The 16,388-nt window shown below is 41.7% G+C and overlaps 1 protein-coding gene across 6 annotated transcripts in view; it reads right to left on the reverse strand.

Annotated features, from left to right (window-relative positions):
- Positions 1 to 16,388, reverse strand: part of LOC108873032 (receptor tyrosine-protein kinase erbB-4) — a 229,823-nt gene that overhangs the window by 24,938 nt on the left and 188,497 nt on the right. For 5 of the 6 annotated variants that reach the window (XR_007809127.1, XM_018661042.2, XM_018661040.2 and 2 more), the window contains one exon: positions 14,689 to 14,874. Coding sequence is in view for 5 of the 6 variants with exons in the window: in XM_018661042.2 (XP_018516558.1) it covers positions 14,689 to 14,874 (186 nt within the window). In the remaining variant the exon portion in view is untranslated. The remainder of the gene's footprint in view (positions 1 to 14,688; positions 14,875 to 16,388) is intronic. The other variant, XM_018661041.2, reaches the window with a different exon arrangement.

Here is a 16,388-nt window from a genome sequence, read left to right on the forward strand (position 1 = left end):
ACTAAATAAAGTTGCTAACAATGAATAGTGAATGAGTAACTACATGCCTGCCTGCCCGAGAGGCAAAATCACTTTGTGCTCTCTCTCTCAGCCATTATTTTTCTGTGGAAAAAGCAAAGCTGTCTGCCTCCAAGGAGAGGCTATATTTGATGCTGTGCACCACTCCAAACTTTCCACTGGGCTGCTGCACTCAGAGAGTTCATGTTCACGTGCCTGACCTTTAAAGGAGAGATGATGTACGTGCTGATGGACAGACATGGAGGGAAAATGCATCTTGTCTGAGTCCATTTAAGTTCCCTAACAAGTACAGCAAAACACTGAGAACTTGCATGCAACTATTCACACAAGAGTAATAACATTTATTGACATAGCTGAAGCTACAGTTTTACTTATGTCCTGTCCTTATGCAAGTTTGCAGACACTAACAATCCACAAGAAAGGCCCCTAAAGTTCATATCAGAGCCCTTAAGCACTTGCAGAATTTGCAGGGAGACAGACGTAAGCCCTTGTGAAAAGCATCTTAAAGGTCTGTGACACCGAGAGACCGAGCAATGAGATTGTAACATACAAAGCTCAATGGAAGGTTACTTGGGAAAGAAAAAGAAAGTGGTAGAGAGCACGCAAAGATTTCAAGGGCATTTGGGCACATTCACACAGGACTTGTACCTATAAAGTCCCAATTTTTGAAGTTACTCAAGCAAAACCTCTGCTTTTTGTATGAAAACAAAATAAAAAGAAAATGACAGGTTCTGGGAAAGGAGCTAAAATATCACATTAAGGCTTTCCATTTACTGCACCTAATAAAATCACTTGTTGAAGCTTAAAAATAATACTCCAAATGGTAGCCCTTTATCATAGTGTTCATAACCATGTCATTCAATTTGTATGGTAGGTTTGCTTTTTCATAGTGGAACTAAATTTCCATGTTAATGTTGACATTAGGTCAAAACCAGATGGACCAAACAGTCACTGACAACAACAGCAGCACACTCGCTGAGTTCAGTGAAGGCCTCTGTTTCCAGAAAACACATACTTGAACCTATATGAAAGGTCCAGTGATGCATTTTTTCCCCCTGAGCAGCTATTCCCAGCTCTCATAGAGAGCTTTGTGAGCCACATGCTACACTGGGGCATTAAGGTTAAGGACACACCAGCACTGCTGCACATCCCAAATGACACAGGGGGTATGTTTTAAGCCCTCAGAGGATGAAGTGCTGCTATACTAGTTTGAAATATTTCATATATTTTTTAGTTTATTATACATCATAAAACTTTTCAATAGCTGTTTAGCAAAGACCTTTGCAAGAGTCAGACTGTGCTTCAGGACAAGTCAGCAGTAGCGATTAAACTATTAATGCAGCCATATATCTCACCAACCACTACTTGTTTGTGATTATACAAGACAAAAGGTAAAGTGCTGGTGATTACAGTCTGTTGGCTGCCAGGTACCTGCTCATGCAAAGGCATGGATGAAGAAGACTGTTTGTGAACATGGATGTTAACGGCGCAGGTTTCAAACTTTAAAGAAAATTCAGTTTTGCAAGAGGAAGGAAATGCAAGTTTGCTAAACATCAAGGAAACACACAATCCATTTTGGTGAACGTAAGCAGAGCTCCTGTTTGTTTAAGAAAACTCCACAGGGCACCTTTAAATATCACACTGAATCAATGCTCAGAGTCTATTAAACTGTAGGTAACCATGGCAACACCATCACTGCTTTGTGCTGTAAACCAACTACAAAAAACTTTTGAAAATGACAAAAAGGATGATAAATTGAATACAGCTTCTCCTTTGGTAGGAGTAAGTGGCCATGTACAGTATAATAATAAACAATGATGTGTCCTGTTTAGAGCTCCAGTAATAAGTAGGCCAGGCCAATATACGTATGCCAATTTTTTTGCTTTGTCAAAATGTTTTGGTGCAAAAAGTTTCTCTTCCATTATCAGGGAGTGAGAGGGCCTGTCTGCTGCTGAGAACTACATGCTTGTCACGGGAACGTGCATGGCTCAAACAGAAACTCTGGGTGTTACAGCGAGTTAATACCAGCTGACAATGCTGTCAGCTGCCCAGCAGGAGAGACTGAGGTAGGATTTCATAATTTTACCTAGTCTTGTTCAACTATAGGATGTCTTCCTCTGTGTATGTCTTGGTTACAACCAAATTTAAGGGCGTCAGTCCTGTTACTCAGTTAAAGTAAAATGCTCTTCTTATGTTGGCTGTGTTTTTTATTTGACAGTCAGTGTGGAGAGAGACAGTAAACAAAGTGGGGAAAGTGAACGACCACCAGGATATTACCATCTCAAATGTTGGAGGTAATACAAGGCAAAAGACTGATTATGAATCTGAACTGAGAGTAATATGGTGGAAATATTGAACTGTTCTTTCCTGCGTTTAGATGTGCAGCCAACTGACTTGTGAGAACATGTGGTTTGTTGTGAATATTTACTCTTCATAGTTTGTCCTCCTCTGACCAAACACTGGCTCCTAGGCAAGATAAAATCAAGATTTTAAAGACCACGGAAGGTCTATTTTCATCTCTGCAGAGTCCTGAATTGTTTACAGAGGCTAAAAGTTTTCTAAAGCATGCAACAGACAAGGTCACGGCTGGTCTGCGACCCATTAGCAACCTCTATCCAGCAGGAAGAAAAGACGACTAAAGATCTGAGTCTTCAGTAATAGAGAAAAATGAGAAGATGAAACCAGGCATGAAAAAGGGAGTGGAGTAGCGTGGAACTGCAGGGAGCAGTGCACCTCAGCAGGAGAGAAAGATCCTGTGGAATAAAAGATGCTGAGTATAAAAGAGAACAGTTGGATGGTAAGTGGAGGATGGGCATGATGGACTACATCAGGTAATAAATTCAACTCAGGTCTTCATCTGATTCGGTATTTGTCTGAACTATTACCAAAGCTACCTCGCACAGTGTGTTTTTTTAAATGCATTTTTTTTTTTTTTGCATTTTTCATATTCATTGGCAAGCAACATGCTCTTTCAGGAAGCAGCAGGAGCCATTAGCTGTAAAGTAGTTTTAATGATAAAACTCCTGGGTACAAACGCTTGCACAGTATCCACAAGCAACACTTTATTTGGGAATTCATGTCATAAAAAGCTGTTGGGGGGCAGGATGCTCTGTTTCTTACAGGAACCAGAAGGTGAGGTGCCTGTTTCCGGAGGGAGCGATAAGAGCTCTGCATGTGGTGCCCACCTCCCTCTCCGGCTGCCATCTCCCACCGAAACCTCAGCTGCAAACCCCAAACCGCCCCTAACAAACGGGTGAAGAGACAGCAACAATGTGAGCAATATGGGACTGTCCGCACGCCGGGAACTGGGACCAGTGTGATAAGGAGAGCGCACAATGGGTCCGCTCAGGTGGCGCAGGTGGTCGTCTGTCATGCGCTGTGTGCTGTGCACGAGATAGAATGGAAAGCATTCCCACAGAGCTGGCAGTCTCCACAGCATGTGTGTGTGAAAAAACCCTCTGTGTGTGTTTTTTGTGTGTGTGTGTGGGGGGTAGAAACAGGGAGTGAGAATGAGCCAGTCAATGTCCAGATGTGCCTCTCTTTAATCATTTGTATACTGTATTCACATGAGCGCATGGCAAATTCAAATTTTATTCTGACATGTTTTCATGAATGTTTAAATCAAAAGCACCTTTTACAACCCTGTTAAACACAGAGCAAATATGAAAAGATGCAGGAAAAAGTACTGTTTGAATTCTCCACAGAGGCCAACTGGCCCCACACCGGATGGTTCGGATGGTTAATGAACGATCCAGGTGGATGTGGCATAAAGTGACATATAGAACGACAGCTCGGCGGTGGCGGAGAAGTCGGGGTACAGGCCCATTTACTCCGCATTCAGCCGTTCAGGAGTCATAGCGCAGAGAAAAAATGCACCTATCTATCAACCTGAGCTGAGCTGAGTGTGTTTATGACTGTGTGTGCATCTGAGGGGTGTAAACGCTGTGATAAAGGAAAGCAAAAAGCAAGAGAGGGTGAAATTCTCTTGGTGAGAGTGGATTTCAAAAACAGCATCAGAACTTATCGGCGCTTGATGCCTTCCTGCTTCCATTCTCAATTATACCCACCTCAAGAGAGAGAACCAAATGTAAAATTATCTAAGCTCTGTCACCATGATCTCAGCTCCCCTGTGGGATAGAGAGATCCCTCCAAAATGTCACCGTGCAGGCAATAAAAGACCGCTGCTGGCAAATTTACATGAGCAAATGTCAATAATTTTTTGGCCGCTGCAGTGGAATTAGAAAGGGGAAAACAGCAACTTTTTGATCAGTGTTAAATTTCTGTTCTTTTGAGTAAAGTAAATATTAAGTTACAATTCCTAAAAGTTATTCACTCAAAATAAAACAATAAAACAATCAATAGTTTGCTGCCACAAAAGATGACATTTGCAGACATTTGCATGCTGCTAAACGTCCTTGCTGGGTGACAACGCTATCCAAGCATCAATTAACAGCACTCCAGTGAGATCGTGTGAAGTTTAAGATAGCCTATGGGCAGCCGTGAGGACAGTAATGATGGGTTTCATCGACAGCTCAGCAGCCTCTGAGTTCGACAGGTGAACCAAACAGAGAGGAAGACAGAAAGCACGGAGGGAAGAAGAGGGAAAAAAAACTGAGCGAGAACGTGTGATCCTAATTTGAATCAACTGAGCACCAGGCTATACACTGCAGCATTCAACCTTCACTGTAATGTCTATAATTTGTCTTCTACTTACTGTGACACTGAGAAGTTATAATTTTTAATCACAGCAGATAATTATCTCGGTGAGAGGCTGTCGGACTTCTCTTGATTCGACCTGCCCACTGGCTGAGGCTGATATGAAAAGGGACACACTGTTTTGTCGATACAAACGCATACATGTTCAAACACAGGTGTGTGAATGCACAAGTGATTATAGAAATGTTAAGTGTTAGGATATATGGCTGCATATGTGTGGGCACAAAAACAAGTAACAAAATGCTATTATTCCCGCCTTTACTGCATTCTGTTTGTTTATAATAAGACTGCTGGTGTCAAGAAAATGAAAACTTGATTGCTCAAAATTGATTCGTATCAGAACCTGGCGGAATTACCTTGTGCTTGTTTTATTAAAATGACATTCATAGAACTTGATAATAGGAAAAAAACATTTTAAGCAGTGGGCACATCTCCCGAAACGCATGGTCATGAGGAGTTGAACGGAGAATCCTCTCGAATTTCCGCCGCCGCCGTTCATCTGCATGCGTGCATATGCCTGTGTCTAATGAGGCTCGGCTTCAGGCGTCATGAGTAACGGGTGTGTATGGCGAGCGGTGACCGATCCAATCAGGCCTTCCTACCCAGTGGATCTGGCAGTCAAATCCCTCCCCTTATGCATCCTTGAGCACTGCTGATCCGTACAGATAATTAGAAAGACCCGGGGGGCTTATCCCTCCGCCACCCGCTCTCTTCATCACCTCACACTCTTCCTCCACCCAGTTTCCTCATTTTGTTGTATCAGCAGGGACACACAAGTACTCCTGAGGACCGGTCTGTATGAGCTCGTGTGTGTGTAAGAATTTGTAAATGTGTTTGCGTTGGAGGAAGGGAAAAACTGCTCAGGGTGCACATTAGTTGGTTTTGTTCTGTTTTTTAAGATGTAGGACAGTATTATGGGTTGCACTGTTTGGTAATCACAGCGTGATGTGCTTCCCGACAAGCTCTGAGATGCAAAGAATTGTGGGACTGCATTATTAATGAAGCCCCAGGGAAATGAAGTGCTGGACGTGGATCACTACCATATAGCCTGCTGACAGTATTAAATTCACTATAACTTAGTATAATGTGTTTTAGTAGGAAATATAGACTTGAATAAAAGAAACAGAATGAGTAGGGTGGCACTGGACACATCAATCATTTGCTATATCAAATTTTCCTTCCCCTTAAAAGTCTATTTCAGCTAGTTTATATGTACAAGTGAAGTACTATATGTATAAAACGCCTATGAAAAAAAATCAAAGGATTTAAAAATGTGCTATTCATGTAAGCTAAAGTTGGCATCCAATAGCACTTTATGTTTGAATCCAATATAATACAATCCTTATATAAAACAATCCCAACTCAAGGTACACTAACTTTTTCCTCAGGTTTCTTCATGGATCTGCTGACATGTAATATCAGTTTCTGTCACTATATTACTCATAGCACTTTAAGGACTTCTTGAGTGACTTCAAAGTTCAGCTACAACTCAACTTTTAAGTGATAGTGATTTTAAAGCGGCAGAAACAACTAGAACGTGGGTTTTGAGCGGAGTTAGGAAAGCCACTATGTTGACGCATCTATCTCAAACTCCACTTGCTGATAAGGTCGGTTGAAAGATCTGGAAACCAGTCCTAAAGTTAGGATTGTTTAGTCACACTACTGTTTCCACGGTCAAATTGCTACTGCTACAAAATAGCTTCAATTAATTTAAGCCTCTCCAAAATTGCATTAAAGGTGGGGTCACTTTGCATATTTAAGTGTCCAATTTGACCAAAAGTGCTTCACAGCCACAGTTTGATGAACTTTTATCAATCCATTCACAGAACCTATCATCCTGATATTCTCTGACACCCACCAGCCTTTTTCTATTTACTGCACATGTTCAACAAGTTAATGATAAATACACTGAGATGAGAAACATCTTTCACCTCTAGGCTACATCATGTTTGCTCATCAACTGGTAACTGGAATTTAAATGGACGTTGTTGACAGGAGTCATGTTACTCTCCAGTTTGTAATTATAATTGCCTTTTAGTGCATAGCAGACAGATCACTCTACAGTTAATTGCTCCCACCATAGCACCTTTTATTCTTAGTCGCAAGATGGAAGTTTGCATTGATATATGAACTACAGTATGAAAATAATATTCACTATGTGAACATATTAGGTGACACCTGAAATATCTAAGGGAAGGGTTACCTTTACATTTAAATTTAATTTTAAATATTAAGACAGAAAATTCAGGCATCAGGTTTAAGAGCATATTTACAGCATATGCCTGTGAAATCTTCATATGTACATATATACAATCATTGCTGGTGTTCTTGCAAGAATAACAAATGTGTGCCTGACTCTTCTAGGATTCTCTTGGGGTTTTCTGAGCATGCCCAAGGTGCCTATTGGAGGTGCTGACAGGCAGTTGGCTTTACAGTTTTCAATGAGGGATAAAGAGCAGATCTGAAGATGTATGAGGGCAATCTATACAAGACAAAGACAAAGGAGAATGTGTTGGAGACAAAAAAAGTCCCCTGGATACCACAACTATGGCAGCACAGAGAAAGAAACCAAAGGGCTGTTCACAAAGAAAAGCCCAATGCTCAGCTCTGAATTTATACTGACATCTGCTTTGTTCATGTGTATTTAATGATGTAAACTAGATCTGATGTTATGGTACAATGCCAGAAGCACAATGTGAAAACAATAAAGGCATCAAAACCAGTTTACCTCCTCTGCTTGTCGCCCTAATGTTGCTAGGCTAATGACTTCTTTCAGTCTGTTTATAGTCATACCTTCAGAGTTAAAAGTGTTTGGATCCAGTTTAACCCACAGGAGGCTCTGAAATTAATAAATTCATGATGACTGAAAAGTTAAAATACTTTACCACACATAGGAACCAGGGAGAATTAAGGCTCTTATGGATGAAGAGCTCAGAAAGAAAATGATTCTGACCCCTTCCTAAAGCCTGACATGTGAGACTAATATATTGTTATAAGGTTTGGATAGGTGTGAGCAGCAAAAATTATTTGGTTGAGATAAGGGAAAGAACCATTTGTGGTCAACATGGGCTACATCCCTGATGAAAAAACTAATATCCTGTCTGTGTCGAGGGAGCAAAAAAAAAAAAAATAGCAGCAGCGTGAAAGCCTGAATACACTTGTCCAGGGCCCCACATGAGCTTGTTGTGAACCAGAGTCCACTGAGACTTTCCTTTCATTGAGATACGATGACATGATAGACATGAGAGCACAGGGAGGGAGGTGATTCGATTCAAAGAGAGGACATGAGTCCGTCTTCCACTGAGAAAGGGAAAGATGAAGGATATGTGCTGTGGGGGGAGGGAGGGTGAGAAAGAGATAGAGCAGGAGCAGGGGGAAAAAAGTGTTCAGGCTTGGCTAATGAGCACAGGAGAGATGTGTTTGCTCAGCACAGAACAGCGTTTGCAGGGGAAGTGAATGACACAGAGGGCTCCACACTAAGCTTGACCAGATTGGATCTCCTGCCATCGGGGTGGTATCTCCAGGGAGCCACCGCAGGATGCAAATCTTAACACATACACACACACTCTCTGAAAGCGAAAGAATATTAACACACACATGTGTGGGACCAAAGATCAGGAGCCAAATTTAAAAGTCCAGAGATTTTACTTTTCCTTTCCCTGACTAAGCAGTGGTAAGACATGTCTGCTGATTTGGCCAGAAAAAAAACCTTGTGTGTGTGTGTGTGTTCATGTGAGTGTGTAAAGGCACTGGAGTATTTCTCTTGAATTTATGTGCTTAGTTCCCAAACATATAACTCAAAGCTAGCACTATAAATTTAAACGATCACATCATTGCCTCTGCATACATGCCTCCATGTATAATTCACCAAAGCACAGTATCGAGCTCACCTTGGAGAAATTATTTAAGGTCAACGTTCTGCACCATCATTAGCACTGTCAATCTGTAAAATGCCGTCCAGAGTCACCATGACAGCAGAGCGCTACTCTAACCAGAGGGTTTTCCTTCAGGGCATGTTGTGCTAATGTCAGTCCACCAGTTCGCTGGTGGGTATGTTTACACAAATCGCTCTACTACTTCACCGCTCATGCCTGAATGTGGCCTAGATACAAGCCCACCTGCCCACCAGTCATCCCACCTTCCATTCCCCCAAAAACCAATCAAGACTCCAGACCCCAGTCCAGACCTGGCTTCGGTGCAAAAGCCAAAGATTTCACCGGCAGGACAGCTACTTGCTGAATCTATTCTTCTTTCATTATACTGAGCCTGAGGAGAGAGAAGACAGAGAGAGAAAGAGAGAGGGAAGGAGAGGAGAGCCAAATTAAAAGACTCCCGTAGCCTCACATACACTCAGTTCCGATCCCATATTTAATTCAGTGATTGATTTGTTCATTAAAATACATCCCAAACCTAATTATTCCATTAATAATCCAAAACCTAATGAAAAAAATACTCTGTATATGTGTGTATGCATGTGTGTGTGTGTGAGAGAGAGATTCAGTTAATGCCTGATAAAGAGAAGATGGAGACAAGAGGGAGATGCAGAAAGAGACAGAAAGATGAGAAAGAGGTCGTTTTTATGCACTGAGAAAATGTCTAGTTTTTGATAACTACACACACACAAGCACGCATGAACACACATACACACAGGTTCTCTTGAGGATATGTGGCCTGGAGTGGGTAATGTACAAGGAGACGTAGGGCAAACTTTCACCTCTGTTAACCGAGCGCATGGCCACCATAGAAACAGAGAGATGGACAGCTCAGTAAAAGGAAAGGAACAGAGAATGAACGGAAAGGAAAGGACATGAGGAAGAAGAAGTAAGAAGGAAAGGAGGGGCAGGAATGAAGACATAAGGAAAGACAAGGAGAGGAGATGAAATGAAAGGACAGAAAAGCAAAGGAAAGGAGAGGAGAGGAAAACAAGCAAAGAAAAAGCCACAGAAAAAGTAAGGACATTAAAGGAACAGTATGAGAGAAGAGGATAGGAAAGGAAACAAAGGAAAGTGTAGGACAAGCAGAGATGGGAGGAAAGTAAAGGATATGAAACATAAGGAAATATAAGAATAAAAAGAATATGAGGAAAGCGACAGGGAAGAAAGAAAAGGAAAGGAAAAGAGGAAAAGGATGGGACAGGAAATAATGGAAAAGAAGGAAAAAAGGAACAGTACAGTAAAAAGAGGTAAGGAAAGGAAAGGGCAGGACATAACACACAAAGAAAGGAAAAATGGAAAGGAAATAAAGATAAAGCGGTGGAAAAAAAGGAAAGATCGAGACTAATAAATTAGAGGCCATTCACACAGATCCAAAGAGACCTCTCTGTGTGTGTCCTGCATTATGTCTGTAAGTCCATGTGTGTGTTATGTGAGCGTCATTCACCGTCTGTGTGTGTGTGTGGCAGTGGGAGTGGGGCAGCCCTGAGTGTGGCTGTAGATTAATGGGGGCCATTATCTCAATGCCCAAAACACTCAGTGATGAAGAGTCACTGCCTGGCGACAGGCCTCGGCCAATCAATTTGCAGCGCAGCGGTCAACTGCCCGGGTCAGAGCCCACATACGGCTGGTGTTTGTGCTGTTGTTGTGGCGGTGGTGGGGGGGGGCTGGCAAATTGCCACGATATTATGGTGAAATCGGAAAACAGAGAGTTTCTCTCTGCCTGGGTCATATGGTTTAGCAGCCAGCGTGGACAGAATTCATTTCTCTCTGGCTAAGTACCACAATGTATATAGTGTTGAGGTACTTGTACTTTAGTGTTTCCATTTTAAGCTGCTTTGTAGTTCTACCATACTACATTTCACAGGTAAATATTTCACTTTCTAAGAAGAATTGGGTCGAACATTATCAGGTCCCTGCCATGCTTTAATTATACTCCCCAAAGTAATTGTGTTTGCATTCTTTCATTCACTTTGTCCTATGGAGCGACAATGGGAAGGGTTCACTTGTCTTGCTAATGAATAGGAGACTATGCAGTGCAGTTATCAACTGCAAAGTAATGATGTTTACATTCTTTGATTCACGTTGTGATGGAGAGTGATGATCGCAGTGAGCAGAGGGTTCGTCTGTGTTTACAGTCTGGTATGACTGAAAAATGCTCAAATTACTGAGCCATTCTTCAACTTGCTCAGCGTCTTCACTATCAACAATATGGAAACTTGCTGCAAAGCAAAGCAAGCTCCACCTGAGATCTGTAGAGCCAAGGATGTGCACATCAGCATCAGCAGCGATAATCCGATAATAAAATGTATGCTCTGACTCTCTGAAAGATGCCAGTCCATATTATGAATACTTTTACTTTTGATAAGAAGTGGCTGAGAGTCAAATGAAAAAAAGGATCCCACTCTGGTACTTCTCACTGTTCAAAGTAAAGCAGCTGGTTAGCTTGGCTTAGCACAAAGACTGGAAACAAACAGTACAGTAAGTCCTTGGTCTTGGTCCATTCAGTATGCTCTAAAGATCTTTTTTTGAACTCGCTGCTGTCCCTCCTTCTCTCCTGTCCTCTGTCATAACAACACCCTTTTCAAGGCTAACTGAAGACAGAGGGAAAATTATTCTCTTCTTCGGTAGAAAATTGTGTGTCCTCCGAAGGAGGCTCTTTCTCCTGGAGGAGAAGTTCCCCATCATTACCTTGAGAGTGAAAAGATCACTCAGAGGAGAGAGGGCTCCATGTAATTTATTCGGCTCACATGCCCAAACACACATCGACATGTGCTCAGACACACACAGAGGCACAACAGGCGCACACATGAATGGAAAGACGCATTAATGCTCATGGACACACCACAGAGAATATCTTTCTTTTTCTGGCTTGAAAATACCTCAGGGCTATGTTATGAAGGACCTGTGAGGAGGATCCAAGAGGCTGAAATAACAGAGAAGAACAATGCTACCAGGCTTTAATGCTATGAGCCTTTTAGGCTCCATGAACGTCAGAAAGCACATGCTGTTCAATGAACTGGCTGCTGTCAGCAGGAACACACACATTCAAATGGACATAATTTTCCTAGGATGTCTAGATCTATGATTACTGTCACCTTACTGTCCTAACTAACTTCCTAACTTTTCCTGTTGATTATGCTTTGTTGAAGAAAATGACTAGTAAGACTTAAGATTAGCTTAGTTTGATCAAAAAAAGAAAGAAAGAAAGAAAGAAAGAGAAATTCAAATACAAAAGTACTATACTTGTTGGTCACTAAAATAAAGGTGTATTTCGCCACAGTTCATAGCTTATTAATCTAAAACAAATGACATAACTGACGCAATAAACTGAGATGTTGACATAGCACATGTAATCCTTGGTGATCATTTCAATTTCTAAACTTTAGCCAATCATTAAGCTTTAGACAGTGAGAGTCTAACTAGCGTTCAGAAAGCCATTACTTATTAAATGAGAAAAATGGAAGCATTAATGGAAAAGACAGGTCTTTCTAAGGCTAATGGGAACATAAGAAACCTTATTGATTCCACTAAATTGATTTACTAATTCAGTCAATAAAAACACATTATCTATCAATCAATCAAACAGCTCCATCCACACTTTAAATTAAGTAGTCACAGGAATGAATAGCAGTGACTGCCATCAATCACAATTTGTTTACTGAATTGAATGTCATAATGCCGTGTGGTTCGAGGACAGTGGTGAATAATCTTTTCTCTTTCTTGCTCTTCCTCACTTACAGAAACAGCTAAGAAACTGACATTTCTCCTCCCGACGCCACAGGTGAAATCGAATCCAATTACAGCAATAAGTACCTGCTTAAGTAACCTGTTCCCTAAGCTCTTGGGAATCATCCATCACAGGGAAGTAAAAGGTTAAGCCCTCCCACACTACACCCTGACCCCATGAAACCAGCACTCTCAGCAGAGAGATGAAACAGGAGAATACATTGTCTTTAAGATGACCAATACGAATCAATTCCAACAGTCTGACTGGTAAAGGAATACTTCAGAAAGAGGAAACTATCTGAACAATGGTCTGTAAAAGAGTTTACATGTACAGTGGGTCATTTGGGAAGATGCAGTTTATGGGTTTACTGTTTTTCATGGCAGCATGCTAGGTTGTGAAGGAGCTACATTAGTGTGTTGTCACGCTATCTGTTATGAACAGCTGTTGACACCTTATGGCTGAATACTGGGCCTCCATTCGAAATAACAATCTTGGTTGTCTCATGATGTGGAGCAGGCATTTCATGTAATATTACTGCTACTAAACACGCTGTCACACACAACTGAGATAAAATCTGATTTCTTCTCTATCTGGAAATATCCAAATGCGATTTAAGAATCTTTCATATACACTTTGCCACACGTCACTCTGATAATGAATCTGTCCATGGTTTTTCTGCCTTGGTTTTAACTGTCTACAAATGTCAAAAGCAGAACAATTTGTACAGTTTTAGTTGCAACATCTACATTCTACATTCATTAACGCAACCACAAAGGATGGCTTTGCATGAACGGAGTGAGAGCACCACAAAAGTTTTCCTCATCCTCACAGGCTCTCACCCATATAGATTAGATCACTGCTCTCTCATCGATGATCAGAGATCAAATGAACACCACAGCTGTACCACCACTTTTTTCCAGCTGGTTTATATGCAACTAAGTGGCTAATTTTTGTGTAATTCTGTGTGTAATTGTGTTAATTTTCTGTGTCACTTCAGCTGCCATCACCACAGGGGACAGACGCATTGTTGCATTTAAACTTAGCTTTTCAGTATTGAATAGTTTTCCAATCTGCTCACGATGCATGAAGTGGAGCTGCATCGTGGCAAGTGGCCAGAACTGGTTAAATACATCTGTAGTATAGAGATCACCATTAATGTTTTATTGAGATACAGCGAAGCAACTGAGAAGCTCGGTGCATCCACATAGGCAGTGAAATAACTGACTGTACAACAACAAAACTCAACTCTGTTAAAAAGTATAAACAGTTGTTGTCTAAAATCCAATCAGGGTGATCAGTGTAAATCAGCCCTTTGTCAGATCATTTTCCGCTGCTACTGCTTCCAGAGCTGATGGGGGATGCGTCTGTATCACAGCATATGTCTGCCTGCACAGCATGGAACAGCAGCCTAGCACCCTACTGCCATCCTGGAGTTATAACTCAGAGAACTTAAATCTTACCAGGCAGTTACACTGTCAAGCAGTTTGGCTGCATTGCCTTCATTTGCAAACAAAACACAAATGTTCTTTGGGTAAGCAAAAGTACACACACAATATTTCAAGCCTTGCTGCTGTTTCAAAGATTCAGAGTACAGATTTTGTTTGAGTAGCAAAGAATGTTCTTTAATTTGTTAGTTTCTTGTGTCGTCACTCGTTTCCTGAAAGAATAATGTGCTTCTAAGAAAGGCTCGTCTGCTGCTTAACAATATCAGTGGCCTTATCATGTTACTGTGGAGGGTTGTGAAAATGATCAGTGTGTCAAGCAGTGAGGATAATTAGGATCAACAGGGGTGAATGTGGAAGATATTTAGACCAAAAACTCAACACCAACAGCACCAACAGCTCTGTACTTGTTCTCAAAATGACACGTGTTATTTGAGTCTTTGTGATTGTTACGGGTTTGCAGCAAACCTTCTGCATAATGTGGATCTTGATACAATGCCACTGAGCCTGAACAACAACAACAATGGAAACCTGAGTATTTAAAGGTCATACAGATCAGGGACATTTGTGACTGCAGTTTAAAACTGTTGTGAAAGCTGTTTAAATATGTTATGTTGTGTTCCTGCAGAAATTTGAGCTTGTTTGGGTTGACACTGGGCTCAGCAACCCTCTACATGCCACCATCCATCAAGTGCTAGCTTGGAAAAAGGCAGACTCATGCAACATGAACACAAACCGATAAAACCTATTGCAACCCTCACACCTGCCACCACATACAGTACAGTAACACACACCAACACCACAGTGCCGCCAGGTGACGTCCTCTTTTGACCTGACTGTATTCACTTACCTTGGCGATTTGGACACACCAGTTGAGCAACAGCTGTGATCCAATGTTGTCCTTGTGCTCGTGCACATAGTCGAGGAGGCAGCCGTGGGGCATGAGCTGGGTGACCAGCTGGATGGTGGGGCTCAGGCAGACGCCCAGCAGACGCACTAGGTGGGGGTGTTCCATGCTGGCCATGATCAGGGCCTCCTGGGTGAGAGGGGGTGGAAAGACAAAGATGGACTAAGGAGACTGTTGCAATTTAGGGCTGGAAATACAGGATTACCTGACAGATCTTCTTCTGTTTACACCAAATTCACATTTTTTGCACATTCTACAAATACCTTCAACTTTCTGAGAAATCATTACTAATGATTACTAAGAAATCATTACTTTTACTTTTCATTCCATTTAGCAGTTTAGCATGGCAGATGGCCACCGCAGCTACGACCAAGAAGTCAGACAGAACACTGTTTCAAGGATTTAAGCAAGGGACATTAATGTTTAAAGAAACATATGTTCACAGTCATGTTTGTGTAGGTTTCTCTGGCCAACACACGCAGCCACCTACGCAGTCCAACTTGGCTTCGGCCAGATCCACTGCTTTGCACAACTTTGGATTTTCATGCCTCCAAAGGACTGGACTGGGGAGTAAACAGAAACTAAAGGCTTTAAAAATTCCCAGTCATGTTTGATATTTTGGCCTCAGCGTGGACATGAGTTATGAGCACTTGTGTTTATAGAAGCTTGAAATGTAAATCCAGTATTTTGAAATAACTGGCCTCAGGTTGGGAGCCACTGGAACAAAGGTATAATAGATTCTATTTTGAAAGTAGAATTCAGTGTGTCTGTCCATGCATCTATTATCCATGGATAATACTGCACTGTATTCCAAAGACTTCCTCATGGAGGTGGAGTTAGATGCATAAATTAAGACTTGTGGGATGATGACTGTATCTGCATGCACAGCATCTGTCCACAGAGTATTCTCATTGTGAGAGAAAATCCTGCAGAAACCTTCTTCAAAGCTCCACAAAGCAGCCTTTTTCATCTATATTTTAACACACAGGGGTTCTTAAATGCTGCACCAACACAGTCAAAACACTAAAATGTGAGTCATTCATGCCTATAATTCCTGGTGCTGTCTAATACACAGTCACTATGTGTCTGATTCCATGAGCTACTTTTCATTTTTCTGTCATGTTTGATTTGGTGTGTAAATCCATTTTCTGGCTTCCCTCTCATCTCTTTCTGCAGCAGATGGACGTAGAGGTTTGAACAGTTGGGACTCAACGTTGGGTAATTGTTATTGCGGAGCTGCAAGCAGAAGGATGTGTGCTGGTGATGAAGTGTTATGATGGCGAGGGCTGATACTCATGGCTGGCGTATCTATGCATTATGGCAGCGCAGAAGCTGCACTCAGAGTCATTGCTTAAATACACTCACTTGAGTTGTTCTCCTCATCTCCTAGTGCCTCTCTCACACCCTCTCTCTCATTCACACACTCTCACATGCGGACACACTCTCTTGGCAGCTCTCTAAAATCACAACTCAAGGACACGCACACACAGTCTCTCCCTGTCGCTGTCTCTGCATACAGCAAATGGTCTAGGAGGTGTATATCCAGGCTTGGCCCCGGGGCAGCTGATAGATAGATGAGGTGCCTTTTTAAATTTAGATGCTAAAGAATGAGCTTAGAGAGAGAGTGGTGGTGGTGTGGGTGT

This window comes from Lates calcarifer, linkage group LG7_2 (genome assembly GCF_001640805.2).
Source record: "Lates calcarifer isolate ASB-BC8 linkage group LG7_2, TLL_Latcal_v3, whole genome shotgun sequence".
Taxonomy (NCBI): domain Eukaryota; kingdom Metazoa; phylum Chordata; class Actinopteri; family Centropomidae; genus Lates; species Lates calcarifer.